The 27,505-nt window shown below is 35.3% G+C and overlaps 1 protein-coding gene across 3 annotated transcripts in view; it reads right to left on the bottom strand.

The window, feature by feature from the left end:
• Nucleotides 1-27,505, bottom strand: part of HECTD1 (HECT domain E3 ubiquitin protein ligase 1) — a 62,703-nt gene that overhangs the window by 2,227 nt on the left and 32,971 nt on the right. The window contains exons 15-39 of one of the 3 annotated variants that reach the window (XM_059820002.1): nt 26,160-26,294; nt 25,780-25,926; nt 25,311-25,405; nt 24,778-24,883; nt 23,430-23,564; nt 23,205-23,344; nt 22,448-22,771; nt 21,839-22,005; nt 21,491-21,667; nt 18,120-18,956; nt 14,624-14,845; nt 12,730-12,863; nt 10,657-10,813; nt 9,593-9,815; nt 7,999-8,053; nt 7,574-7,756; nt 7,026-7,236; nt 6,859-6,944; nt 5,603-5,730; nt 3,541-3,742; nt 3,259-3,396; nt 2,394-3,001; nt 1,213-1,291; nt 1,008-1,101; nt 546-696 (exon numbers count right to left, since the gene is read on the bottom strand). In XM_059820002.1, the coding sequence (XP_059675985.1) occupies nt 546-696; nt 1,008-1,101; nt 1,213-1,291; nt 2,394-3,001; nt 3,259-3,396; nt 3,541-3,742; nt 5,603-5,730; nt 6,859-6,944; nt 7,026-7,236; nt 7,574-7,756; nt 7,999-8,053; nt 9,593-9,815; nt 10,657-10,813; nt 12,730-12,863; nt 14,624-14,845; nt 18,120-18,956; nt 21,491-21,667; nt 21,839-22,005; nt 22,448-22,771; nt 23,205-23,344; nt 23,430-23,564; nt 24,778-24,883; nt 25,311-25,405; nt 25,780-25,926; nt 26,160-26,294 (4,934 nt within the window). The remainder of the gene's footprint in view (nt 1-545; nt 697-1,007; nt 1,102-1,212; nt 1,292-2,393; nt 3,002-3,258; nt 3,397-3,540; nt 3,743-5,602; nt 5,731-6,858; nt 6,945-7,025; nt 7,237-7,573; nt 7,757-7,998; nt 8,054-9,592; nt 9,816-10,656; nt 10,814-12,729; nt 12,864-14,623; nt 14,846-18,119; nt 18,957-21,490; nt 21,668-21,838; nt 22,006-22,447; nt 22,772-23,204; nt 23,345-23,429; nt 23,565-24,777; nt 24,884-25,310; nt 25,406-25,779; nt 25,927-26,159; nt 26,295-27,505) is intronic. The other 2 variants (XM_059820003.1, XM_059820001.1) reach the window with 2 other exon arrangements.

Here is a 27,505-nt window from a genome sequence, read left to right as displayed (position 1 = left end):
TGTTATCACTACCAAATGTGACAAGCAGCAAAAAAACGCAAACCCAACAAATCCCAAAACATCAAGACCACCTCCTGATAGCCAATCACCAGTGTATTTGTTCCCTGCATAGTGCATTTTCTTTTTGAACTACACTTGAAGAGAAAGAATAAATAAGGGACAAATAACAACTATACCCAACTGAACAGAAATTATAACCACCACCACAGATTAAAGTAAAAACTCTAAACCACTATTTTTAATACCCTGTGTCAGTTAGCTGCCATTACATCTCCACTAGTTGTTCACATTTTAGTATTTTAAATTTTTTTTATCCTGTTTCATCCCAAAACCACCAAGTACCTTCTAGCCTATCTGTTGTAGCATACATGGTTATTTCATGTAGTTTCAGACAATCTAGTCTTTCTTTTCCTCAGACAATCTAGGCTCTTCAGTGACCACCAATCCCATCCAATTTGGCGTCTTCATCTAATGAACATTCTGGACGTTGTATCACTTAACATATCTTTTAGCTACTACTTTAAAATCACTCAAAATGTAAGTACCTATCTCGTGTATATCCCAGTTTAGGTTCAGTATAATTGATGATATCCTCAGCTGCCCAAGAAGGCGACTGATTTCCGCAAAGAATCATCTGAACTTCTTCATGGCTGAAGGAACTCAGCTTCTCCATTCGAAAGACTCTATTGAAGCCATCTTTAATTTACATAAGACACAGTTATAAACATAAGTCAAAAGAATTTTCATGAAATAACATCAGCATTTCAATTATATTTTAATCAAACCAGAAATCAATCAACAGTTTCTTAACTAAGGCAAACAGAACTTCAAGACTAAAATGGCATAACTAATGCAAAGGTGTCATGAAATTAGTATCTTATCTACTGCAATCTTAATTTAGAAGTTTGTTTTTGAAAGCCATTCTATGCCACCACTTAAAACCAGCACACCCTGAACCCCAATTAGTCCACCTAACTGCATATATATTCTGCCGTATTTAAAATTACCTCTGAATGCCTCCATCTGTTTCTGTATACCAGTATGCATGCAGAAGTCAAACATGAGATCTACATATTCCTCTGCATTATCCATTGTTACAGTCTGCAAAGACAATAAATAAATACTGTAAGAATTCACTTTGCATTAGAGTTACTGCTGAGACAGTAAAAATTTAACTGCTGTTTAAATTATAAAGGCAGGTTGTTTCCTTACCTCATCTTCACCACCTGGCTTGAGATCCACAGCTGTAAACCCATATACTTTGGACGATGGGCAAAACTGAAAATTTAGACTTCAAAAAACAAAGATAGTTATTAATTGGAAATAAGTCTGCTAGTGCTTTTGCAAATACACCAGGTTTATACACTGCACCCCCCAAACCCAAAAGCACCCCATTACATTTCAAACCATTGTTTGTGGATAATTTTGTAAATACATGAACAGTGGTACCACAGTACAGAACTACAATTAGTAATAGACCACACAGATATGTGTTTCATATCTATGGTAAGCACATGTGTGCACTCACCCACTATTTATTTGGATTTGATAACCCTTAAAAATCTCACAGAGTTTGATATCTTTAAGTTATCAGCTTCAAAACTACTCAAACTGTTTAATTCAGTTCACAAACTTAAAAAATCCTTTGCATTAATTTCCAGCACTAGCTGTTACAGAGACACTTAATGTATTAGCCATTTAGGCCCTTCAGTGATGCTACTTGCTTTCTCTCTATAACAAGCCATGCTACAGTCCGCAAGGCCATAAGCAATTACTAAACTCTGACTATGCAATCCTTGTGGCACATGATTTTAACAAATAACCCATAATATTAATGTAATGGTAGAAAAACTACTGTTGTTTCAAAAGAAATAATTTAAAACCACAAAAGATGACATCCTGACACAAGTTTTACAGAGGTACGAGCACTTTTGTGTCTTTAACATTTGCTAACTTTTAGCAAATGTTCTGTTTAACACTGATTCAAACCCTGCACTGCATGTCTATCTGAAACTTCAATCTGTCTGCTTTAAAAGCTCTCCAAAAAACTTGATATATTTCAATAGTTATCATAGCAAAGAAATTACTGATTCACACTTTTCTAAAGGTCATTACAGGTATTTGGGTGTTTCTAGAGTCATACAGCATTGCAGAGCAGCCACATTTAAGTTTAAATATTAGGAAACTGAGCAAGTAAGACGAGAAAATCCTCAAACTAAGGAACAAGAATATAGTCACAGGTGGCAAACTGGATCTTGCTGCGTCTCTAATGATTCCCCCTTGCAACGATACTATTTTAAATGAAGAAATCTTCATTTTTAATTATATGTGTTAACATTTGTCTCTAACACAACACTGCTTGCATGCTTATAAATAAGTATGAAATCTCTTACCCCAAATCCTCTATGCTAAGTGGAGGCCCTGAACCTGATGGATTCTTCAGCATTAATTCCTGTAGTTTTGTGTTCTTTTCATCTTCTGACAGACTTTTGTTGCTTAGAATTTGACGCCTTTTAATTGCAAGGTCCTTAATTTCTTTTAGAAACCTAGCTCTATGTGGATTTACTAATTCAAAGTCTTCCCATGTTAAAATCCCATTAAACCAGGCAGGAGGTTTAGGCTTTGGTGGATCAAGAATAAATTCTGATTTGGAGTCTTCTTCCAGACTTCCTACTGACAAGGAATCATGCCCTTCTTCTGTGGAAGCTTCTGACTGACTTTCAGTACAGTGCAAGTCTCTGTCACCCCGTGATTCATATATCAACTTACTCATGTTACTTTTAATGTCCCCCATACACATGAGTTTAAAAAAAGGCTTAGAAATGGGTAAATCCACAAGTCTATTGTCCTGAATACATTTAGCCAAGAAAATTCCAAGGAAATGAAAGAGTTTGGTTATTCTTTCCAGTTCATCACTATCTTGTGGGAATGGTGCTGTGAAGAGTCCACATGATCTCTGTACATAGTAGCCAGGGGGTTTCAATCCACCACCAATATCAACCTGATTTAAGAGACACACAAAAAAACAAGTTGACATTGTTAAAGGTGAATTTTATTACACATCTGTGCTGTTAAAATTATTATACTCTACCTCTCTGTTAAAAAGAGAACAGGTAAGAAAGCAAGCTGTGGAGCAGAGTGGTCATTCTTGACCATGATGAGTGGCTGCTCACTGATCATGTGTTCTTCCCTTCCTGGATATCTAGCTCATTTGAATTTTACACAAGTCCTCAGTTTAAAATGCAAATTAAAATATACCTGACGAGACTCATCATCTGGAAAATCGTCATCACAAAGCCAAGCTCCTAAATCTGTCCTCTGAAATTCTGCTGCCACCAATGCATAGAATTCCAAGGTAGGACCCAGGCCTGTTCCTTCCTCCCCCAAAAACTCAACCTAGAAAAACATAAGGAATGTTAATAACAAAAGAAAATCTCAGTGAAATAGTCAGTGTTGACTATGGAACAGGATATTCAACATCCCGGCCAGTACATGAGAAATAGCTATCTAACCTCTCTCTGCTAGACAGATATGCTTTACCTCTAGAACAGATTTTCTGTCTGCATGAATCTGCATGACATTTTCTGCCCATTCCATCAAGGATTCACCTCGCGGAACTTTCACTCTTTCATGTTTGAGGCGTCCGACTCTGAATTCTCCCGGATCATCACGTCGCACTGTGCTTGTGGTCCTTGTCCGTTCAACAGTGGCTTCACGTCTGTTCTGTAGCCATACAATTGCTCTGGAAAAAAACAAAACCTAGTTGTTTAAAACTTTGATATCTATCAACATGAAAACTTGAAAGTAGCCACTAAGAAAAAGTTACCTTGATAAGTACTAATTACCTCTTTATAATTTTTTTTAAAACTATATACTGAAGTAGTTCTCAGAAATATCTGAAGTGCCCAAATATGGGCTTCTTCATATTTTATGAATAAATAAGGGCCAGCCATAACTTCTCATGTAATAGACAGCACCAATGAAAACACACGATTCTTTATCTGAATTACTATATATAGTTTTCAAATTACAGTGGAATGAACAGAGGACAGCATTTACTGTAGTACTTAAATCACAGATGCTCGAAACTGTTTATGGACCTTTATTACAACTTCCATTATGTACTGCAAGGGAGTTGTACATCACACCATGAATACTGACCAAGTTTTACAGCTACATTTACTTACTTACACACTTATTAGAGAAACATAGAACCGAAGCTGAAGTGCAATCATACACATACAGACCCATATCAGTGAAGGAAGAACAGCTCCCTCTAATAGCAGTACTTACATGAAGTCAAAGTTAGAAATTCTTGTATGTATTGTCATCTATGCAGCAATAAACTATGTACAAAGCTACCATGTGTTGGTTGTTTTGCAAGTATGGCCAAGTGTCATGACAGACACAGACAGAGAGTGTACACACCCATGTGTGTACCACACAGAATTCATATAGAGTATATGAGTTTTAAGAACTATTTCCAATATTTTAAGAGCTTAAGAAAGCTCTTTACTTACCAAGTAAATACCATGCAATGTTTCCTGAAGGATCTCTTTAAAACACTTTTTCTAAAATATTACCTTTTTTCAAAACAAAAAACAAAACAAAAAACCAAACACACATGGTCCAGTTTTCCGTATTAAGAAGATTTAAATTGATGTCTTGCAAGACAATACCTTTTCTTCTCTTCCTTTTTCTTTCTTTTTAAATGCCTCATTTTACACTCTTCATGAGGCACTTCTACTGCATATTAGACACAACAATAATATTTGCAACTCACTGTCTACACTTTTCTTCCTCTTTGGAAAACAAACAAACAAAAACAGCCAAGAAAATCCACAAAAACTATTTCTTCCTTCTCATTACATAAAAGTAAGCTGGCAAAGAGGTTTGCGCTGTCTACATACTCTCAAGGTACTCCCTGCTGCAGTCAAAACATTAAGGATTCCTAGGTAACAAAACACTTCAGAGGGTATGCTTAAATGTTTTCATGTCTGCTTTTGTTACAGTTTCATTATGCAGCCAATACTAACTTTCAAAATAGTATTTTTTTGTTAGATTTTTTCTATTTTGTTAAGACTTCAGTGAATTAAAAATAAATTAACCAAAACAATCACCAAACCACTGTAGGAACTATAAAAGATAAGTTTCGGTGTATGTTTTAATAAAATATTTAATTCACATTTATTTTCAGAATGTTTTTTATTTCGTTTCTTACTCCTTTATGCAATGAACTGCAACCCAGTCAAATTACTGCCTGATATAACAACCTAGCTAGAGGTATACATGCAAGTCTTCAGCTGAAGTTGAAAAATGAAATTACTTCAAAGGAATTTCCTGAATAGTATCAAATAGAAGGTAGGCTACTGATAATAAACCTCTAACATAATGAACAAGAAACATTTCAAGTGTCCAAAAGTCTTTCTGAAGTTTTCCATCTTCTTCCCTTTTTTCCTACTATCTAAAATGCTTTACATTTGTAGAGCAAAATCTATCTTGTTAGGATAAGGTCCTTCTGTGAATTAGCAATTAAAAACCACTATTATATTAAAAAAAAGGGAAGCAGTCTTAATTTTTTTTTTTTTTTAATTTTTTTTACCTTGATGCTCCAAATGCTGTGCACGTGAAGTACAACTGTCTTGTTTCAAATGGAATTAAGAAAGGACACTTGCTTGTTAGCTGCTCACACCAGTCTGGCAAAGCTCCACTTGCTAGTGCCAAGGGTTCCTGTATTTTAATGCAAGGAAAGAAAAAAAAAAATTGTTTCTAATATTAGACTCAGCTTGTCCCAACAAGTTTGTAACTAAGTACACAGACACCCAATACACTCAAGTACGAAGTTTTCACCTGTGGTTGAGCAAGTTTCTTCATTCTCAACAACTGCCACTTTTTTTTTTTCCCTTCTTGTTTAAATGCTCTGAATGAGAAGTTCACAGAGTTTCTAGGACTCAAGAGTAGACACAGGGTGCTTTGGCACAAACACTCTAAAAGCTGTAGTAAATCTCTGGGATATGTGCTACTCAAAGCACTGTGCGGAGATCCAAGTATACAATTACCTGGAGATAATTACTTCTGAGTTTGGCCCCAAAGTGATTAGATACTACCTCCTCAATACCAGAAACTTGATAGTAGTAAAGATGATCCCCACTGAAGTATTACTATAGTCCCTTCTAATATACAAGTGTAATAAAAAAAGACTGCAGAAATTATTACTACAAAGATATTCAGGGTGCCTGAACAGCCTCTAAAAGAACACAAAAACCGGAACTTTTTTAAAAAAATTAATAATCAGGGCAACTTAACTGTAAAAAAAAAAATCCCTCAAAAAACACACAAGAGCTAAGCAATTCAAGAATCTTCACCTTCTTTTAATCTTTGTTAAAGAAAATGTAGTTCTACAGAAGAACTACATCTTAAAGTTTTCCTTTTAACCCATCTAACTGAACTAGTACCAAGAATATGTTTTCTAAATGCTATTTTTGAAAACTTTATGTGGCATGTATAAACCATAAGATGTTTGTGAACCCTAACACAATTAGTTGTCTTTGTTACAATATCATCAGGCAGACATACATACACTACATAGTAACATTGAGGTTTGGTGCAGAAAAAAACCTATTCTTCATAACCAAAAGATACAATTCTATTACAACTTTTTTCCTGTTTTTATTCAGACTAGCCTGTTCTTACAGAATTTACTAATCCAAAATATAAGGAAGTAAATATCCTATGAAACAATTCCAAAATCAAAACTGCAAAAACACTAATAATTTCAAACAAAGTAAGGAAGAGTATAATAGAGTCTCAAAAACCGTATTACATATATACATTGTGCATAATACATTAATGTAATACCTCAATCTGTTGCAGAATCTTTGTAGTAATTTTTTTGCTTGTGAATTCATCTGGTGGAAAGTTAAACTGAGGATGCTCATCTCCTTCTGAAAATACCAAGAGAAATTTTTTCTTTTATTTTGTTTTCATTAAAACATTTAAGAAGCTCTGCTAGATAACTAACTTACCTTCTTGAGAAGTTCGTGCTGTGTAAGGGTCACTGGCAACTATATACAAAATGCGAAGTAACTGCAGAACATCTTCTACTCCACAGGAGTTCTGCCCACTGCCAGCTTTGGCCTGAGGTTGTTCCTTTGCCAAACTAAGAATATCGGAATTTTGAAGAGTAGAAATGGCCCCTTGACTTAATCCAGATTTTGATCCATGTTCACAAAAATCCTGTAAAAAAGAATTGTTAAGAACGAAAACTGCATGCGTTACTATCTTTAGGACTGCGCATTCCAAGTTAATAATTTGAAAAATCAGAATGGTTACTGTGTTTAACCTCAACAATTAGTTAAATTGTGGATGGTTCAAATCATGGTTCAAATGCATTTTAACATGACTACATTTAACAGAAGACATTAAAAAGAGCAGCAAAAGCTAAACTTGATAATGGCATGTGAACATTCAATTTTCCTATCCATGTCATATCCCTCCTCCACAGGAATCTTTAAGCTGCAAAACAAAGCACACAGCCATTCATAATAAAAAAAGTTTGGATGCAGACATATACCTTGTATGCAGCTATGAGCTGGGAACAATTTCTGTTTTTCCTAATACTTTTATTAGTGCCGGTTAATTTCCAGTGGCGCAGGAAAGCTGAGTCTGCATTCTTCTGCAGGTAGGTTATCAAGTCATTCTTTGGTAATTCGTCAGTGCCAAGGTACTGCTCCACATGCTCTACTGACCAGCAACCCTACAACAGGAACCTCCAAATGTTGGTTTTTCCTGATTGTAAAGTCTTTAAGATTTCACATGCATTACATATTGCCTTTTTTAAAGGAGCATGCATTTACAAATATACTCACTCATATCATTTAAGTAATTGAAAACCGTTAGTTTTTTTAATGTAGCATTTCAAAAACTACAATAAGATTTGCTTTGCTTTTGTTTAAACAGCCACAAAAACATACATAAAGGCATAGAACTAAGTCTTACCATTTTTCCACTTTCTTTCTCTTTATCAGAATCCTTCATTTCTCTGTACATGATTCTAGATATCAAAACAATGAGTTAATATTTCATATTCAGAGCACATCCTCTAAATTGTGAAGTTATACATTGACCTGTTAGACATCAATGACATTTAGATAGCATGATGTAAACCATCAATAGCGGCTGCTCTTTGCTGCACAGAATATATGGGATACCCTGAAGTTCTTAAACTCATATATAATTTTCATGATGTCAACATTTATCTTGCAAAGTATTTAATTTATGTTTCCTTAAGCGAGGTTTGAGTAGTCAAACAACCTTCATTGTGCAAATTTCCCAAATCAACTTCAGGTTCTTCACTACACTTGCAGCAGCTCTTTGAAATGTTGAAGTTCTACGGTAGTTTGCTGTGTATTAACTTAGGAGATAGGCATATTTACAACTATTTCTCATGCTTTCTAACTAGAGAACAGTTTTGTTACAGCACACAATTTCTGACACAAGGCAACTCAGAAAATAGGTGCAACACACAAGCACTGCTGAAATCTGAAATACAAAGTTAAAAAAACTGCAGTTCTTGCTTTCATATAGGTTAGTTTTCTAGTGTGACAGAAGTTACATTGGTGTAGTAAAAGGAAAATATACATAATCATACAGTCTTATAATTTCTGTCTATTACTATAAAGCAAGTAAGGTCAAATTAGGGTAGAGAGAATAGACAAGTCTGGAAGGGACCTCTGGAGTCCTAGTCCAATACCCCTACTATTTCCATCACCTTTCCAGGGATGAAGGAGAGGGTGACTAGTCTGTAGTTCCATAGATCTTTCTTGCCCTTCTGGGGGATAGGAGTGACACTTGCTTTGCTCCAGTTCTCAGAAATATCTCCCAATCACTACGACCTTTCAAAGACAAATCAAGAGTAGCCAGCTCTTGTGAGTGCATCCCATTGGGTACCATAGACTTGTATGTCCTCTAAGCGTTCCCTAACCTTTTGTCCTTCACACCCCTCATCAGATTCAACTCCAGATGGGCTTTGGCTTTCTTAAACCCATACCTTCATGCTAGGATAATGTATCTATATTCTCCCTGGGTCACTTGACCCTTCTTCTACCTCTTGCATGCTTCCTTTTTATGTTTTGAGTTCTGTTGGAAGTTTCATGTTCATCCATGCAGGTCTCCCACTGCCTCTGCCTGACCTCACACACATTGGGATGGATTGTTCTTGAGCGTGGAAGATGTGATCCCTGAAAAAAATCAATCATCTCTCCTGGACCTCTCTTCTCTCTAGGATTACATCCCCGTGGGATTCTTCCAAGCAGATCCCTAAGCAGACCAAATTCTGCTCTCTTGTTCAACTGCTTGACTTTTGAAATATTATTAACAAGTCACAGTTGAGCATCAGAGGCTATGACTTGTTTTGTTTTGTAGTCACGGCACTAGCTTTAAAACTAATGAGAACATCCTGACATAAATGCAAGAAAAAACTAATTCTAGTATTGCTTCCTACGGAGGAGTAAAAAACCTTAACATCGTTTCACATCCGTTTCCTAATTGGTCACAGTGTTCTCTATACAGAATTACAAACTTGTGATCTTACGTGTATGTTGGCTCCCAAATACGTCTAAGTTTGTCAGATTTCACATTGCCATTACAGGAAAGCTGTAACAATTTCTGTACGTAGTAAAAGATGGTAGATCGGAAGTTTGTTAGGGGCAGTTCTACTTCTCGAGTTGTTCCAAGACCTGAAACTTTCAAGGTAAGCGCTAAACGTGGCGAAGGCATGCACTCAACCTCTTCCAAAAGTTCTGAATGAGGTGTACCTGCATGTGAAAAATCATTTGAGAAGCCGTTAATACAAAATATATAGCGCATGACAAGTTGGCTTAAACATAATACAGTGGCTCAATAAGGAAGTGTGAAGACTTCCTGCACACATGTCAAAGAGATAACACTGAGTTGTAACTATGAACTATATCTAAGGGCTGTAACTGCAGCACTTCTGTATGTGAGTAAAGCTAACAGGAAGTTTCAAAATCCCTATCGATCCTTATGTCTTGATAACATCCCCTTTAATATTATCACAGCACATGCATTCTTCTTTCTATAGACAGTATCTTCCTGTTGTATTAACTCATTTCAGTTCATCAAAATCAACAATGGCTTGTTTCCACATAAACTAAACCTACATAGTCCTTTCTGTAAAGAACACTGACTATACCCACACTGCTAAACAAGAATTAATTAAGGAGCAAGATCAGGTGCTATGCTGCTGGTTGTACAGACTGCTCAATTACTGTATTAGCTTTCCCCTTGCTTCTGCTTCGGACTGTTTCAACAAGCCCTCTCCAAATCAAAGCTATTCTGGGTAGCTCACCACACAGATTATTTCCTGCAGGTGGAACCAGCAAGAGATTTATCACTAATCCAAGTTAAATTCATGAGTATGCTTATTTTACAGAGTGCTTAACATACTTTTCCCCCAATAATGCTTGGACCTGCAGAGGTAGATGAAACTCTTATTCAAACAGAGAAAAGCCACACAGCCACAAAAGCATGTTGTACTGGTTAATAGTGATAGGATCCCCAGAGCCCAGCAGGCCCTTAACAGCGAGTCTCCGTCCTAAAGCCAGATCAAGTATCACAAATGTCTTGTCAGCATACCTGGTGGAGGGATTTCTAGATCAGTTGTCTGTTGAACATTAGTACGACCAGGTCTTGGGTCAAAAGCAGGAACCAGAGCAGAAAACTGCCGTTTCAATACATAATCATCATCCCATGTTCTTCTACGGCCTCCTTTGGTTTCATACTCCTCTTCTTCCTAAAAAAACTAGTTGTTTTATAGATTCTGCTACAAAGAACCATTTGATCAAAATTTTGAAAGTTAGGGAATACAGCAGTCATGTAAACTAAAATTTCCAGAAAAGATATCAAAGCTGGCACATAACAGTATTAGTTCCATTTAACTGGTCAAGCACGAATCAAAAGAATTATCAAAACCACAGACATAAAGAAATCGCCATAAATGGGCTAACCTTACAACAGGTGTATTTACAATTTCTAGAAAGAATGAAACTTTCCATGAAGCACCAGAACATAGGGAAATACTGTAGACCAGCAAACTTGATGTAGGTATTTTGTGTATTCTACAAACTTTGGAATATCAAAGAGTCAAATAAAACCAATGGTGTCAAAATAAACACATTAACTTTCCTCAAACCAAGAAGTATTTTTTTGAAAGTGTATACATATATTGATATATAATGTATACATGTCTTATCCAGAGATTAAATCAAACACCGAAGTACTGGAACTATTATGGTGGGAAGAAATCTAATTTTCAGTAAGTCTTAGCAAGTATTAATTGCTTATGACTTTTCCACAACAAGCTTTTAATCTGTTCAACTCCTCATTGATCAGAATTACATAGTATATCAGAGGGAACAGGACTGGAACCTAAGAAAGGAAAGTCTTTTCCAGATCTGATTCTTCTTGTGTAATCTTAAGCAAAGACTAATTTATCTACTTCTGTTTCCTCCCATGAACAACAATAGTAACTCCATTTAGTAATTTTTGAAAAGTGATCCACAATCTGCCAACTAAGGTTATTGTTTGCATTGTAGATCCATTTAAGCAGTACTGGTTTTTCCATTCCTAACTTCATATCTTCGTGCAGAAGGTGAAATAACGCAGTATTTAGTAATGTACTTGAGTTTCTACTAAAAGCATAATCACAATAGGTAAAAATGCTAAATATTTTGGTTCAAATGACTAAAAGTTGTGCCTATTAATTACAAGAGGAAGTTTCTATAATTCCATATAACAATATTTACATCTATGTAATAAACATTAAATTATCATCTTCTATCGTCTTATATTTTTCCTCTTAGACCTTGTAATATCCATTCTGATCACTTCAATGGTAGTAGAAGACCAAGCATTCATCATACCACTAAAGAACCACCAAATGAAAAGCCAGAACTCACAATAATGTAGGTAAGACCCATGTGGACTAACCTGGTGGGTTTTGTCTTGCCTTTTTTTTTTTTTTTAAATAAAGACATATTTCCTCTGGCATACTTAAATTATTACAGTTCGCTTCACACAGGCCTGCTACAGTTAAACACATCCCAGAACTGTATCATTACAAAATTCAGCAGCCTACCCACAAAGTTATACCATTTCGTCAGCCAGTGAACTAGTGATACATCATTTCTACTGTCTGCCAATTTGTTCCCAGGCTGTTTTTAAAGATGTTAATTCTGACCTATAAGGTCTCAGGTTGTGGTGGTGTTCTAAAACACTTTTCTCTGGAATAAATTTGAAGGTGGTACAATCAAATTTGTTGAGAAAGGGGACTGCCCTGTTAGCAGTCTTATGTAGTGAGGTCTTGCAATTTTATCACACTCACTTGAATGCATGACAGAACAGCTTTCTTAATATTCAAAATATATGCAAGGACGGGGAAAAAGGACAATGAACTGTCTTCATAAAGTAGTATTCAGTTTGCAGCCCCCAAAAAGTATAACATGATTTTAACTTTGGCATTTCATTTAGAGTCTTAATGGATAGGTACTCCAAGCTAGTAGTCCTAAATCTAAATACATTTTTTTTAATTCATGGAAAGATTACAGCTAGGACCCCATGTTGCCAAAAAAAAAAAAACCAAAACACCCTATGTATTTTTAATGCACCTCTCAGTCAATTAAGATACCATCTATGTTAACTATACTGTACCATAACTTCCTCATATTCTTGATCTTCTTGGTTATCATCTTCATTTTCATCATCTTCTTCATCTGGTTCAGGTAGATCCTCATCATCATCTAACTCTGCCAACAGAGTACTAGCTCGGCAGCTATCAAGAAAATCTATAATACATATATATATTTACATACAGAACAAAAGGCAAGAATAACTTTCACAGAAAAATTTTGAAAATTAAAGAACAGGAGCTTTGGGAACAGTGAAAAAAACAAATCTCACTTAAACAAGAAAAAGAGAGAACTAAAACATTGCTTATGGCATAATAAGATTAAAAGCTGTGATAAAAGCATACACATGATGAGAAGTCCAGGGGTCTAGTCAATAGTATAACCAAGAAAAGAAACACTTAACATTTATATAATTAAAAGTGATCAGCAAGAGTGATCAGTTTCTCATTTGCTTATATCAAACATTTTACAATTACACTTATTTTATATTACAAAAGATTGCAAAAAAATTATACACAAATGTATACAGTCTGATTCTATGTTTAATTAATTTTAAAAACAGGTTAGCCATGTAATTTCCACTAAGAATGTGTGGCTTAGACCTCAAATTACAGTGTAAAGGACATTTAAAATAAACATTTCAAAGTGATATTTTTAAAGATTCAATTGCTAATTAATTTCTGTAACAAGAAGCTGAAGACAGTTACAAAGTTCAGTTTCACCCGCCTAGTACTAAGACTTAAAAACCAACCCTCCAAAACCAGAAAAGAAGTTGACAGCAATCCAAGGTGGACTGGGATGAATCTTTTTACCTTTACATTTCTCTATACACATATAAAATATCCATACCACCTAAACACCCTCTGAATTGTTGCTAACGTCTCAACAGAAACTCTAAGGTAACTCTATTCGCCCAGTTGTTTATGATATATTTTAAGGCTTGTCACCCAATCAAAATATCAAGTGAGACATAAAAATTAAAAGAATAAAGGGAGATGGCATATGCAGATATCTTAATCAACCGCCTCCAAGCAGCTCAATTCCAATAGCCATTGAAACTACCATGTATTTTTCAAGCAATTTCAATAGGCTATAAGAGAGGCAACAGAATAGGACACAATCTTAATTCAACCAAATTTTTAAACAAAACAAGTATCTTATATTTCGAGAATATCTCACAATCCCAAAAACTTTACATTAGGCAGTATTTTCCCATATCTAGCCCAGGTTTTTCTTGACTTCATTTCATCCACTTAATTCCTAGATATTATCAACCTAGTTAACTAAATCTTCTTTCACAGTGTTCATATCCTGCAAATAAATTCTGTCCTAATGTCTGTTTCTAGTGTGTAGTGCTCATGTAACTCTGGATTTTGTTCCTCAAATCATGTAATTCCATTCTCCATGCCATTTTCATTTCTGTGTTCTTTCCAATTTTTTGCAATTACTATTATGGTACTGAGGTATTTGCAACCTCATATACTATTTTAAGCGTGTAACGTGCCTCATAATGGAGGCTTTTCAATCACTGAGTAATACAAGGTACCTCACAATGAGCTTGTAGCAGGCCTACACAACACAATGAGAAATACCACTTCGATTTTAATTAGAGGTTCACATTAGATGCTAAACTCACTTGATTAAGGAAAAGATTAAGTGCCTAAATAAACTCTACCATAAATAATAATAATGTAGGATAGAAACTACTGAAAATAAAGACCTGAAAACATAAGGAAATACTACTATGTTAACATTATTTTACTTGCTGCCTCCCAGAACTAGTAATATATGAACAGCTCAACTTTCAAAATACTTTTCAGTAAATAAACTACTACATGAAAAATCATAGCAACAGGAGAAAAGGAAAAAATCATTAATGGGAAGTCTGCTTATGTTCATTTAAAAATGAAACTTACCATATAAAGAATATTCTGCCTCCTGACCTGTATCGCTCTCACTAGATGTTGATGTTAGGCTAGTAGTTAGAGTATTACTAAGCGACTGACCAACAGATAAAACTGTAGTTGCTGTAGCTACATTGCTGCTGCTAGTAACACTGGATGTAGACATGGTCACTGTTGATGTGGTACCAGTTGTAGTCAGATTAGGAAAACTTTGGGCACCCATAAGAGGAGAAGCTATAGATAAAGATATGGTAAGATAAAATAAATGATTTGATGACTTGAAGAGAACAATTTACATGCATGAGTCCTGTGTTGAAAAATATATTTGGGGTTGAAAAATTGTCAGATGTGTTATTTTAACAATAAAGAATAACAGACTAAAGGGGAAGGCTTTCCCAGTGCAAAAGTGCACCCTACAATACAGATGCCCACTTCTGAGCATATTCCCTTGCATACATTTAAAACAAATAATTTTATTAAATAAAACCCAAATCCCACTGTAAATCTGAAATTACTTCATTCCATTTTCAACATATGAAAAGTATTTCTGAAACCTGTTATTCCAATACTGTGTCTGTCTTTAAGCCTAAAACGTAATTGAACCTCTAAACAGCAATATAATTTAAATTATACAGGGAAAACAGTTTATCTATATATGAGTTGAGAACAGAACGTAGTAAGACAAATGTGAAACTCATGATTTTTGAGCATTTTTCTAAAGCAGCTCTGACTTGTTATCCTTCACATAACTATTAGCATGTACATTCATGATGGGCAACAAGCCTGAGTTGGCGGTACCGCGAAACATGTGACTTAATACTTTACTTATGTTGGATGACTTGTATTAATAATTTTCAGAATAAGCAAGCAACAACTAAGAATTTACCTTACTGCACATTCAAATAAACCACAGTAAATACATTTCAGTTAACAACTGAAACAAGACTGAATTCACTGTAAACTCAATAGAAAGAATTTCAGGTAGTGTACATAACTGAGTATAAGTTAAACCTATGTGCAACTACACATTTATATCCCAATCTTCAAAACATTTTCTCACATGCTTATCTTCAAACATGTTTGCACATGCAAATTTGAGGGGTCACCTATATTTTAAATTTAAACCTTATGTTTTTCAATCTAGCTTTTCTAAACTTTATCAAATGCAAGTTTTGCAGTTTTAAAGTAAACATTTTCATTATTGCAGCTTATGTAAACTGAGGCAACGCTTTCTTAAGAAAAATTAATCTAAATTCTGAATTTTAGACTATTATTATCGAAGTTTGCAAAGGCTACTACCCTTGAAGAAGAACACAATACAATCAAGATTCCTCCCCTAAGTGCATTTGGTAGCCTTTTGAGAAAAATAAATGTTACTGTCTCTATTTTTGTTGTTTGTCAGATACTCCTTTTTTTATTCCCTTAGGAACATAAGTAACAGCTTGTAAACAAAAATATATTTTAAAAAAAAAAAATCAGCAAAGGTGCCCCAAGCAGGTATAGTGCTTGATATTATTTCTATGTGTGGGGAGGGAGAGAGTGAAGTTTAAATTTAGGGTTGTTAATAAGCCTATGCTCATCTCTATGAAAGCATGGAAATTTTCCAATCCAAAGGGGTCTTCTTTCATTGTTTAAGAACTTGAAAATAAGTTGTTCAGTATCCCTATCTTCCACCCACTTCTAATTAGTAACAGTAAACTCTTTGCTGTTACAATAAACAGAAAACACCATTAAGAGTCCGCATTTAATTTGCTCTGAATTCAAGAACAAACTGAAACTGGCTACCCGAGACACCACTTAACTCCTGGCAAATACTGATGTTTCTAAATGCAACCACTACAGCAAGTTCAGACTTAACACTGCTAATCATGATTTCAAACTTGACTTTTTTGGGGGTTTGGTGATTGGGGTTTTTTTTTTGTTTGGTTTTGTTTTTTGGTTTGTTGGGGTTTTTGTTTGCTTTTTTTTTTAACCTGGACAGGCCAAAGAAAAATTAAAAAAAATTCCAAGCTTTTTACAATGCTCTAATATAACTTCGGTGAGATTGCTCAAATTTAGTCTCTGATCTCTTTTTATAGTTCCCATTTATAGTTTCTATTTGTATAAAATGTATAAACCAAAAAAATTCCTACATGAGGGAGAATTTTAAAGTATTAATATATTTTAATATTAATCCAATTTTTAATTTGTCATATTCTTATTTCCAACTTTAGCACTGTATGATATCAAACATTAATGAAATCTGTTAAACATGTTGTTGAAGTATCTTACTATGTTTTTCAAAGGTGCTCTCGCTCTCTCCCACCAGCACAAAACTACTTCAGAACCAGAGGTACGACTATCTGCCTAAAAGCAGATCAATTACTGGAAATATTCCCTGGAGTATCTTATTTAGATTTTGAATGCAGGCTGCAAACAGTCCACACACACACCCCCGTATCACAACATGTATGTAAGATTACATTAAAAAGAAAAGTCTCCCCAATAAAAAAGAAAACACTATTTAAAAAAAATAAATCAGAAATGCTAAAAGCAAACACCACATTTTTAAATAAGGAAGCATAGAAGTCCTGGAAAAGCATGGAAGCTTAACAAGAAACTGACTGCTTCTTTGTGGCTTGGGTAATTTTACTTTTTCTAACTTGCCTACCTCATGAAATGCAGCTCTTTAGTTAAAATACTATCACCATCACCGAACAAAATACCTAACAAGGCTGGCTGAGTAACAACTCTGATGGGAGCATGCTGAAAATTCAGAAAAGGGAACCCACTCACAACAAGCAGGTTTACAACTTACCTACTAATACCTTGATCCTACATATAATGTGAGCACATGCAAATGTTAAAGCATGCACATAATCCCATTTAAATCATTGTTAACTACAAACTTCCTTACACTCAATATGCCTGAACAATTTGCCGAATCTAAGCCTTAATGACCACACCATCTTTAGAAAACATACACAGTATTAGAGTACATTAAGTTATTCAGCCTGACAGAATGCAGGAATCCACTAAAATTTCGTCATACTGTGGTTTATTTCTTTCTTTCTATTGTGTTCTTAGCTCCTAAGCTCCTTCACCATATGCAGTCTGCCTTTTCTGAAGAAAATGGAAAAATAATAGAAATAAGCAGATACAAGGTAAGTATGCCAAAATCTACACAGATCAGAAAGCAAGAGTATCCCACATTAGCTACTGTTGCTAGTCTTCCAGCCTCTTGATCTAAACCATACTCTCTCTCTTCCTAAGCACATAACAGGCTTCAAATTCAAATTATTTTCTATTTGATGGGTGCCACAGTGTAATCTGACATCACAGGGCAATGTAACACTTTCCAGCTGACATGAACTCTGTGAGCTCTTCATGAGTTCTACAGGTATACAGAAGGCCGAGGCTGCTCTAAGTTCATTTGTCTATTAGGCCAACAGAATCCATACTCCTTTAAGTCTTATGAAAGCCAAAGAAACAAAAAAGCATCAACCAAAAATAAACATAGCTTACTTACTTGCAGTACTCATGACGTTTCTTCCCAAAGTATTAGTATTGTTATCACTGCTACTTCGGCTTAAATTCATGTTGTTTGTGGCATTGGTACGTGCTATGTTTGCCACTCTTCGTACAAAGGACTCCAGGCTGGAAGTTTCTCGAGATGATAAATTAGGAACGCTTGCACTGGAGCTCATTGGTGCTCCAGCAGCCAACAAAGAACTGACTGAGAGTCTGTTACTTGCTGAAGAGCTTAGAGGTCGTTGAGAAGCTGCTTCTTTATTAGTCAGTTCGGAGACTGAACTCACATCAGGAGAGCTTACACTAACAATTCCCATGGATATAGCACTGGACTCCCCGGGAGCACGTATTGAGTTATCAGGACCTAACTTCCTCTCTGCATTTTCGTTTCCCATGTCCGCTGTTAAGGTGCTGGTGCTTGCACTGGAAGATGACCCTACTTCAGCCTGAGGCACACTATCAGCGGAAGACAGAACAACAATTGGTTCATGGACGTCAGTGCCTGAAACTATATTTTGCTCCATTACACTTTCTGATCTCCGCTCCATTTTGGTCGAACCCAAGCTGATGTCGCTGCTACTGGCCACGCTACACACAGAACTGCTGCTTCCTTTTCTACTTGAGGAGCCTGCAGCAGCAGTCGTCTTGTCTGGACAGTTGTTTTTCACCAAGCTGCTCCATGACTGCGTTGTGCCTGAAACAGTGGATGAAACAGGTTTGGGTGATGCCGCTGAATCAGGGTCGTACCCTGGTGCAAGCTTGAGGTCAAACTTTCCTTCTGCGCCCATACGGTAAGAGTTAGAGCCACCAGCATCCCAGGTGACATCAATCCAGCCTGGAAAGGGACAGGAGTTTGTGAGATCCAGCAGAAAGCAGACAGGAGCGTGTCAGACAGTAGCTCCACAATGTGGGATCAGCTTCTCATAAGGGCTCTATGTCTGAATTAATAAAAATCACTAAATAACCCTTAACGCCAATTAAAAAGGAAGTGTTTAAACCTAAATCATTTGGTATTTTAAAATGTTGTTAACATTGAGGCAGCAAGCATGATTAGCCTCTATCTTCAGGGTCCCAGAATCCAGCCAAAAGCAAAGTTTCTTTCAGGAAGAAACCTGACCTATTAGGATCTCTCAAAATTTATTAGATTCCCTAATATCAGAAATGTATATTAAAATTTATCATCATAACTTTACTAATATCTGTCAAGAAACTGTAATTCTTGCAAGGACATTTTATAATATTTTTCATTGTTGGATGCTTGTGGATGAGCATATCTACCTGACAGAACACATTTTATGAAACTGATTAGTTTGGGATTTTTTTTTTTTTTTAAACTTAAATGTAATAAATCTGCAATAATGAGAGCAACATGCAAAATCTAGCTAACCAGGACAGAAATAGGGGCAAAATAAAATTTATTTTTGCTTGTCTGAGTATGTACCACAATTTCAGAGTCACCTGAAAAAATTCCTTCTAGTATTTCTCATTGTATGTTAACTGTAACAAAACTTGGGGTCACTATTTTAATTCATACACATTTTCTTAAAAAACAAACTCTCTGAAGCTCAGTCACCTTCTGTAACAAGGTGTCAGGTCCAGAGGTACACACATTTTTCTTTAATAAAATAGAAGAGAGGTAATTTGACGTAAAATATTCTTTTTAGTACTGTCAGGTGCACTTTTACCTTTAACTATGCAAAAGTCATCACTTCTAGACCAAAATGGAAGATCACAGGCAATTTTCTATTTACAAATATCACTCTGGAGGAAGAGTATTTAAAAATGGATAAAGTTTTCAGATATGATAAGTAGACACCTCATCCCCACATGAGCAGGTTTAGATCACGTTATTGTATGATTTTATTCCATCTTCATGAGCTATATCTGAGTAGCTTCATGTCACTAAACCTTTGAAGGGTAAAGTTGTGAAGCAAGTTTGAATTTTTGCCTTTCTACAGTTTATTTGCCTCTCTTATCAAATACAAAAAAAAAGAAAAAAGTTCCATACTGTAGTTAAACAGTATAATTTTTCCCCTTTATGAATATCTGAACAGGGTATTTTGTAAAAGCATAACTAAATAACCGTTCTGGTTTTGTATAGTTCCTTTTCCTAAAATAGTAATTACAAATAGTTTTAAATCTGCATGATTTTTTAATGCATATTATGTACTTGGAGTCTTACTGCTCCATCATTACAGCCCTAAAACAACTCAAGATTTGTCTAAACTTGTGAATAATGACAAAAAAGTCAATGGAATACTATTTTCAAAATTCTGTTTGAAAGACAACTGTGGCAGGAATAAGACTGTCCCGATACACATTTCACATTGTTTGGCACCACCACTGGATAAACAAACCTCAATTTCCCCTATGCTTAAATGGGAAAGTTTTACTGGAACATAGGAATGAAAACACTGATTGAGCAGAATACTACTCACCAATAATACCTAAAGCCTTCAAAGTGAGAATGTAGCTATGGATACTGTTGCATCTGATAAGAACAATATGCAGATGACGGAAGAATTCCCTACAAGCTAAACTGAATAGCTTAAGTAAGACTCAAAGTTTCAAAACATTTTAAGACATTGTACTTTGGACATTTCTCCATGTTTGAGAGCTGACAACTCAACAAACTAGAAGAAATTTAAAAATCTGGCTAAGAATAAGCCTAAGAGTGGCTGAAGACACTTCAGAAACAAGGCAAGTCTCATATACCCCAAAATAGGGGGAGAGGGGGAAAAAGGCGGAAAGCACGTTCAGCTGACAAGATCATCACCTCTTCTGAACCCACTTCAGTATCTTAGCTTCCAGAGCACTGACTTCCCTGGCTTTTCCAAGTTTTTGTTTTGCTCCGTAAGTTATTTACTTTTCATGCTTTTAATTAAAAAAAAAAAAACAAACCAAGACCCAAAACAAACAAAAAAACCCCACGCAACAACTTGATCCCAATGAAGCTAGCAAGGTAGGAAAGGTACAGGATACAACAGAAGTCAAGAGAAATATTGCAAATGCTAAGCTAGAAGAAATGAAGAAGGTAATTATAGATTTTGCAGGCCCAAAGCTTAATCAGTTTGCATCAATCACCTTTGTATACTTTTTCTTCTTTGTTACAGATGTCTAAAAAACAACTTGGTATTTTAATTAAGCAAAGCTCTAGAAAAGTTTCATTTACAGTAAGAATTTTTTTCATGCATTAAAACGGAATTTCACAAATGGACCACAGCAGTTGTAGAATTTGAGTTCCTTCTCCACAAATATTTAAAATTTTATCTACTTCAAGACACTACAAAGGAAATACTTTAATGCTACCAATTCCACATGAAGTTATCATGCTAGAGACATTTACAAATTCAGGCAATTTGTGCTCACCGTTATGCAATTCTCCTGTAACAGTGCCTTCACCCTGTGGGCTTCCATCCTGATCTCTCCATTTCCAATCAATTCCTCTGATTACACGAGCTCCTGGAACCATGTATTTCAACACCTGAGAACGGACCAGACGTCGCTGCCTTCGCAGATTTGCTTCAGCTTCTTTAGCAGCTTTTCCTACAAGAAATGTAAACTGAAGTGAAAAGACTTAAAAAGAATAATTTTGAGCTTAAGTTTCTAAGCAAGTTCCATTGCAAAAATTAACCTGCTTTTTCACACTGATTTTTATATTGTATTTTCATTAGCATTTTAAGAGAAAAAATAGGATGTACACATTCTTTTTCTTACCCAGCTGATCTTCACATACTCCATTCACAGTGCCATAAAGTTCAAATCCAGACAGGGAGAGGTAGTGCGTTTGTCCACTGGCATTCTTTCCCATTTGCTTTATTCTAACATGTCTCCAACCTTGTTTCTCATCTTTTGGAGGATCTAAAGGCCACGTTGCTGTAGACCTTTAAATTGAATTAGAAAGGGGGCGTGGGTGGGGGTCGAAAAAAAAAATGTGCAAAACCAAAAAGCTTAGTACCAAAAGCAAACAAAACCGTAACAATGACCAGGTATGGACAAAATCAGAAAATTGCCAAGAATACAAGATACATAAAACCTATTAAATTTAGGGACAAACTCTGGATAAGTGCTGATATTACTATTTTCTCAAAAAAAAAAAAAACCAAATGCAAAATTTACAATGATGGAAAAGCACAAATGCCATTATGTGAACGATACAGAGAACTTACAAATCACTTATTTTCCAGCTCATCCTTAATAATTTAGATCACCTACCATTCCTTTGTATGGTTACGTTACTACACTTACAGTACACATTAGTCTACAGCCAAGTACATTTTTAACTGAGCTCAGTTTTATAAAATGTGTTAAAATACACTGACATACCCTGGTTCGTTGAGACTACAGTCATCAACATGAGTATACAAAGTAGTCCAGTTCTGTCCATCCTTAGATACCTGGAAAACCCAATTTCTGAGAGCAGATCGTCCATATCCTCGAGCATGGCGCAATGTGTAAGCTGATGGTATAACCCAAAGGCCAAGATCTATGGCAAACCAAGCATTCTTATCATCATTGGTATGACAATTGAGAGCTGAACTGTCACGGCTTAGGATGTCTTCTAAACGGCCATAAGGCAGATTTCTTCCTTCTGAGGATGTAACCACTACTAACCCATAGGCTGCTGGATTTACCCACTCATACGCAGTTCTATATTAAAAAGAGAAATGTACTGTTCAATTATTACTTATATTTAAAAAAAACCCCAGGTATCAATAACATTTGACATTTACTGTAAATTGTAGATTACAGCTGAGTTTATTACAAATTAAAATGATTCATTAAAAAACCCCAAAACCCCCCAAAAAACCCACCAAACAGAAACAAAGACCCAAACTTCCCCACCCCTTCATTTCTTAGATAAGCGTACAAACAAATTCTCAACACAACTTCAGAGATTTGTATTTTTCTATTATGGAAGTAGAGCAAAAAGACATGTAATTCTATTGATCAACAGTAAAAGCAAAGATACCTCCCACTCCTAAGAAAATTTTAACAGATTTCATTTCATTATGAACTCTCTCTCCCCAGACCACAGCTTATTGTATCTAACCTCTAAATATTTAGCTTTGAAGAAACTCACTTTGCATTTGTCCCAATCCAGTAAATAATTCCATTTTCATCAAAATCATGCTGATGTCTGAAAACAAATGTTTGGCCTTCCCGTAGTTTTCGTACAAAAACAAATGAAGCCCTATCAAAGTCGTACCATTGCTTTGCTACCTACATACGAATAAAAAGAAATCAAATATTACAGAAGCAGAATGCAACCACTCCTTGTGAACTGTACGTGTCATATGTTGCTCACCATTTTCAGGAGATACTGTTCTAGAGATTCAACAGTTGCCAATGGCTCCATCTTTAGCATTCTACCAGTTCGATCTATTAGAGATGTCTCCCCTGAGGCACGTTCCAAACGAAACCTCAAGCGCCTTGTTAATATCTGAAAGAGTAGCTAAAGATTAATGTAGGCTCTTCTATTTAAGTTTTGTAATTTTAAGCGATATATCTCACTACAACAGTTTTAGTGGTGTATCAAGTATTTTTGTTGCGGACCTTAAACTATATTCTAACTTAATGCTTTAAAAAGTAATTCCCTAGTATTCCATTTTTTTCAATTAACCAAACATTTCTTTAGTATGACAGTCAATGTATAAGTCAATTACACATTCAAGCTAATATTTTCTCACTTTTCATGTATTTTCATAGCTTTTATTTTCAAATCTTGTAGACTAGCTCCTATAATAATGTAAAAACTGAAAATGCTTTTTCAAAATATTCAATAGCAGCAGTGGTTTTTGCAACTTTCTGCACCTATCTTCTAATAATTTAACATCAAAACAGAAATATTCACACTTCACTGCCATCTCATAAAATCCTGAAGTATGCTTTCAACAGAAAAAATTAAGACTCCTACACACAAACTGGACAAAAATCATGGTTCAGGCTGGATATTAGGAAAGATTTCTTTACTGAGAGAGTGGTGAAGCATTGGAACAGGCTGCCCAGGGAGGTGGTGGAGTCACCATCACTGGAGGTGTTCAAGGAATGTGTGGACGAGGCATTGTGGGACATGGTTTAGTGGGCATGGTGGTGTTGGGTTGATGGTTGGACTTGATGATCTTACAGGTTTTTTCCAACCTTAGTGATTCTCTGATTCTGAATATTTTTGGCCAAATTGCAGCTTTCCTTTCTAAGAAGCTGCTGATCCTGCAGGTGTCTTGTATTACCAAATAAGCACACAGCCCTAGAAGGGACCCTTTTAACCATTATAGCCCATCCCTAGTCATTACAAATAAACATGTCTTATAATCGTCTTCAACAAAATGCTCATTCAAGTAGTAAGGATGCTTACTAGGGGGCATATTGCCATATAAAAACAGTTGAAGACAAAAGAAAGAACACACACATTATCTATTCAATCAAAATTTGCTTTCACTTCACAGTGTAAAAGTGACAGTAGAGGAACACCCAAACATTTAGGTTAAGTGTTAGGAAAAAAACGCCAAAGAGTTGGCCATTCTTTACCTAATTCTATCCACCTTTACAAGAATATGCTTCATACAGACTTAATGTGTGTAACTTTTCCTGAAATTCACATATAACATTTAGTGTGTATCACTCAGTATGATATATTGTTATCACTGTACGTTTACCTGAAGATTATACGTAGATCCTGGTGTATCATACAAGTGGAGAGGTAAGCGTTCAATAGATTCCAACACTGCTATCAATTTCCGAATTAATGCAACTGCTGGACGACTGTGAAAGTGAACAGTTACTATGTTACCACACAATGAACAGAAGAAAAAATCCCACAGTATTTCACAGACTAGTACACAGCTGTAGCAAATATCTCAGCATGCTATTTCTACTGATACCATCTGTTCTAGTCACATGCTCACAACACAGTAAGAAAAATATTAATCTGCACAGTGATGAACAAAAGTCACCTTTACATTTGTCAACAGATGTACATTCAGTACAGTTGACTCTTGCAGATAAAAGTAATTCAGTAAAATTTTCAATTGCTACTTCAATAGCAGATGCTATCTCTTAAGACCAATTTTTTATTTCAGAGAAAGACAAATTGAAATGAAAAGAACTGTTCTTTTGTCTTTAAATTATTTTAAACATCCCATACCGCTTCACGGATGAAAAGGTATTTTTGGTTTTGTTTTGTTTTTACCTTTCATCATCTTCATTTTCACTGAATGCTGTTTTGAAAACGTTTATTCTCTCTACCAGTTGACTACAGTCTTGTTTCACATCTAAATCAACATTCTAAAAGGAAAAAAAAAAAAAACATTACTTCTAATACAAATCAACATATTCAGTCTTTATACCACCAAAATATCTGTTTAGGCTCACTGAATCCCCTACTTAAAATCTGTATGTGAAAAGCTAAATGATATCAGCCATTAGATCTGACCAGTGTTGATTTAAAGATTTTTAATGGCTTATTCAAACAAAAGTAATCTATTGTGATAGCATATATTGAACAGATAGACCACTAACTGGAGCAAGTCTGCCTGATTTTCATCAAGATGGGAAAAAGCCACATTTATAACAGATTTTTTTAAAATCAAGGCACATGCCTACATTATTTTGGTTTTTTAGAAAGTTTTTCTTCAGAGACTTATGTTCTATAAACTCACATTATTTAAAACTGTAAGCAACGATTGAACTAAGCCACTACTGCACATTTCATATGGAGAAATAGTATTCTCATCCTTCAATAGTACAATTAAGTTTTCCAGAGCAGTCTTCATTAAATCTCTCCAAGTATTTTCTCCCTCAATGCACTGGAAGACAAAAAGACAATTATGGTGAAACAAAGTAACAGTTTTTCCACTTGCTTCATTGGAAAAATGATGTCCCAGTAAAGTACATAACGAGGAATTACATGCATTAAAAAACCACCACATTTCAGACAGACATATTACAGCTTTCCTTTACAACATGACAGACTAGTCTGAACATTATTATGTTATTTCCACTAACATCACACATTACAAATTAAAGAAGGTACACTTACCTGTCTGTTTGTATGAAGTTCCCACGCAGACTCTAACTGTGTTGCTATGTTCCTCAGTGTTACAACTACTCCTCGAGGCATGCTTTCAACAGCTTTAAAATGATCATCATATAAATCTCTCGCCATAGTGCGTACCTACAAATGGATTTTGATAATCTGAAGTCATACCTTACTATAATGAGACTGCTGTTATTCTCCAAGATACTAGAAACTTGGTCATCTTTTTTAAATAAGTCCACGACAGACACAAACAAACAGGAAGAACCAAAACCTATCACACATTATGAAATGCAAAAGTTGTGAAAAGATAAAAGTACAGGAGAAATAAATGGAAATACACAGAATCTTACTAAAACTTACAGAAACTAAGCTTATCATCATATATTAAGTTACAGCATAAGGGTAGGAGAAAAGACAGGACTCAATCTGTAAATCTGTTTCTTTAGAACTGTATCATGGATCTGGTAATCTTTTTAGAGGTAAGATTATAAGGTTTTATATGGTTTCTGAATGCTATTCACATTCCTTAGGCCAATTCACACAAAAAGTCCTTATGGGACCTTATACTAAGAATTACTTTTTCTACAAAGTATGGATCACACAAGATACAAATCTGATAAAATAAGTTCTTGTTAAACAACATTTTCCTTTTCATTATCATCATGTGTCCTACAATAGCAGCTTCGGAGATACACAGTGCAATCTCAGGTATCAAAGAGCACTGCCTTCCTTTTATCATTCCATCCATCCTCATTCACACAGTACTTTAATTTTCAATTTAGTGTCACATTTCCTCAGATGTAAGTGTCCTTACATGCTGCAGATTTTTGGTACGGAACATATTAGCCGCACTGTTAGAAACTGCAGAAGAGGTCAAAACTGAAGATTAGCTTGAGCCCTTGGCATCAGCAGGCCACAGAATTTTTGTTACTTTGTGTTTTTGTAAAAAGCTTAATACTTGATTTCTTAGTTCCTCTTTTTTTCCTCATTTTGAGAGGAGAAAGAAGAATTTTAGAGAAGTCTAAAATGAGGACCTTGACACATTTTGCTTCACTACCACAACTCTTACAATACAGATTGTTCACTTCCTTCCCCCTATCTGTCATGATATCCAGTCTAAAATTAGTATCTGAATTTAGTGAATAGAAATAACATATGCCTTTGCTACAACCATAGTATTCATCACAACATCTTTTCTTTTTGCATAGGAAAAAGAAAACCTACAGAATTATACAAATATATGTCAGCAGGATTGGGTTTCCTTATATTTTTAAAAGAAAATTAGTTTTCCTCTAGAAGAGCACAGAGTTTACTAAGACTGTTGGATAAAAGCACCTGCAGAAGTG

Source organism: Gavia stellata, chromosome 7, assembly GCF_030936135.1.
Source record: "Gavia stellata isolate bGavSte3 chromosome 7, bGavSte3.hap2, whole genome shotgun sequence".
NCBI classification, from domain to species: domain Eukaryota; kingdom Metazoa; phylum Chordata; class Aves; order Gaviiformes; family Gaviidae; genus Gavia; species Gavia stellata.
Note: the sequence above shows the minus strand (reverse complement) of the source record. Positions and strands in the feature narration are given on the sequence as shown.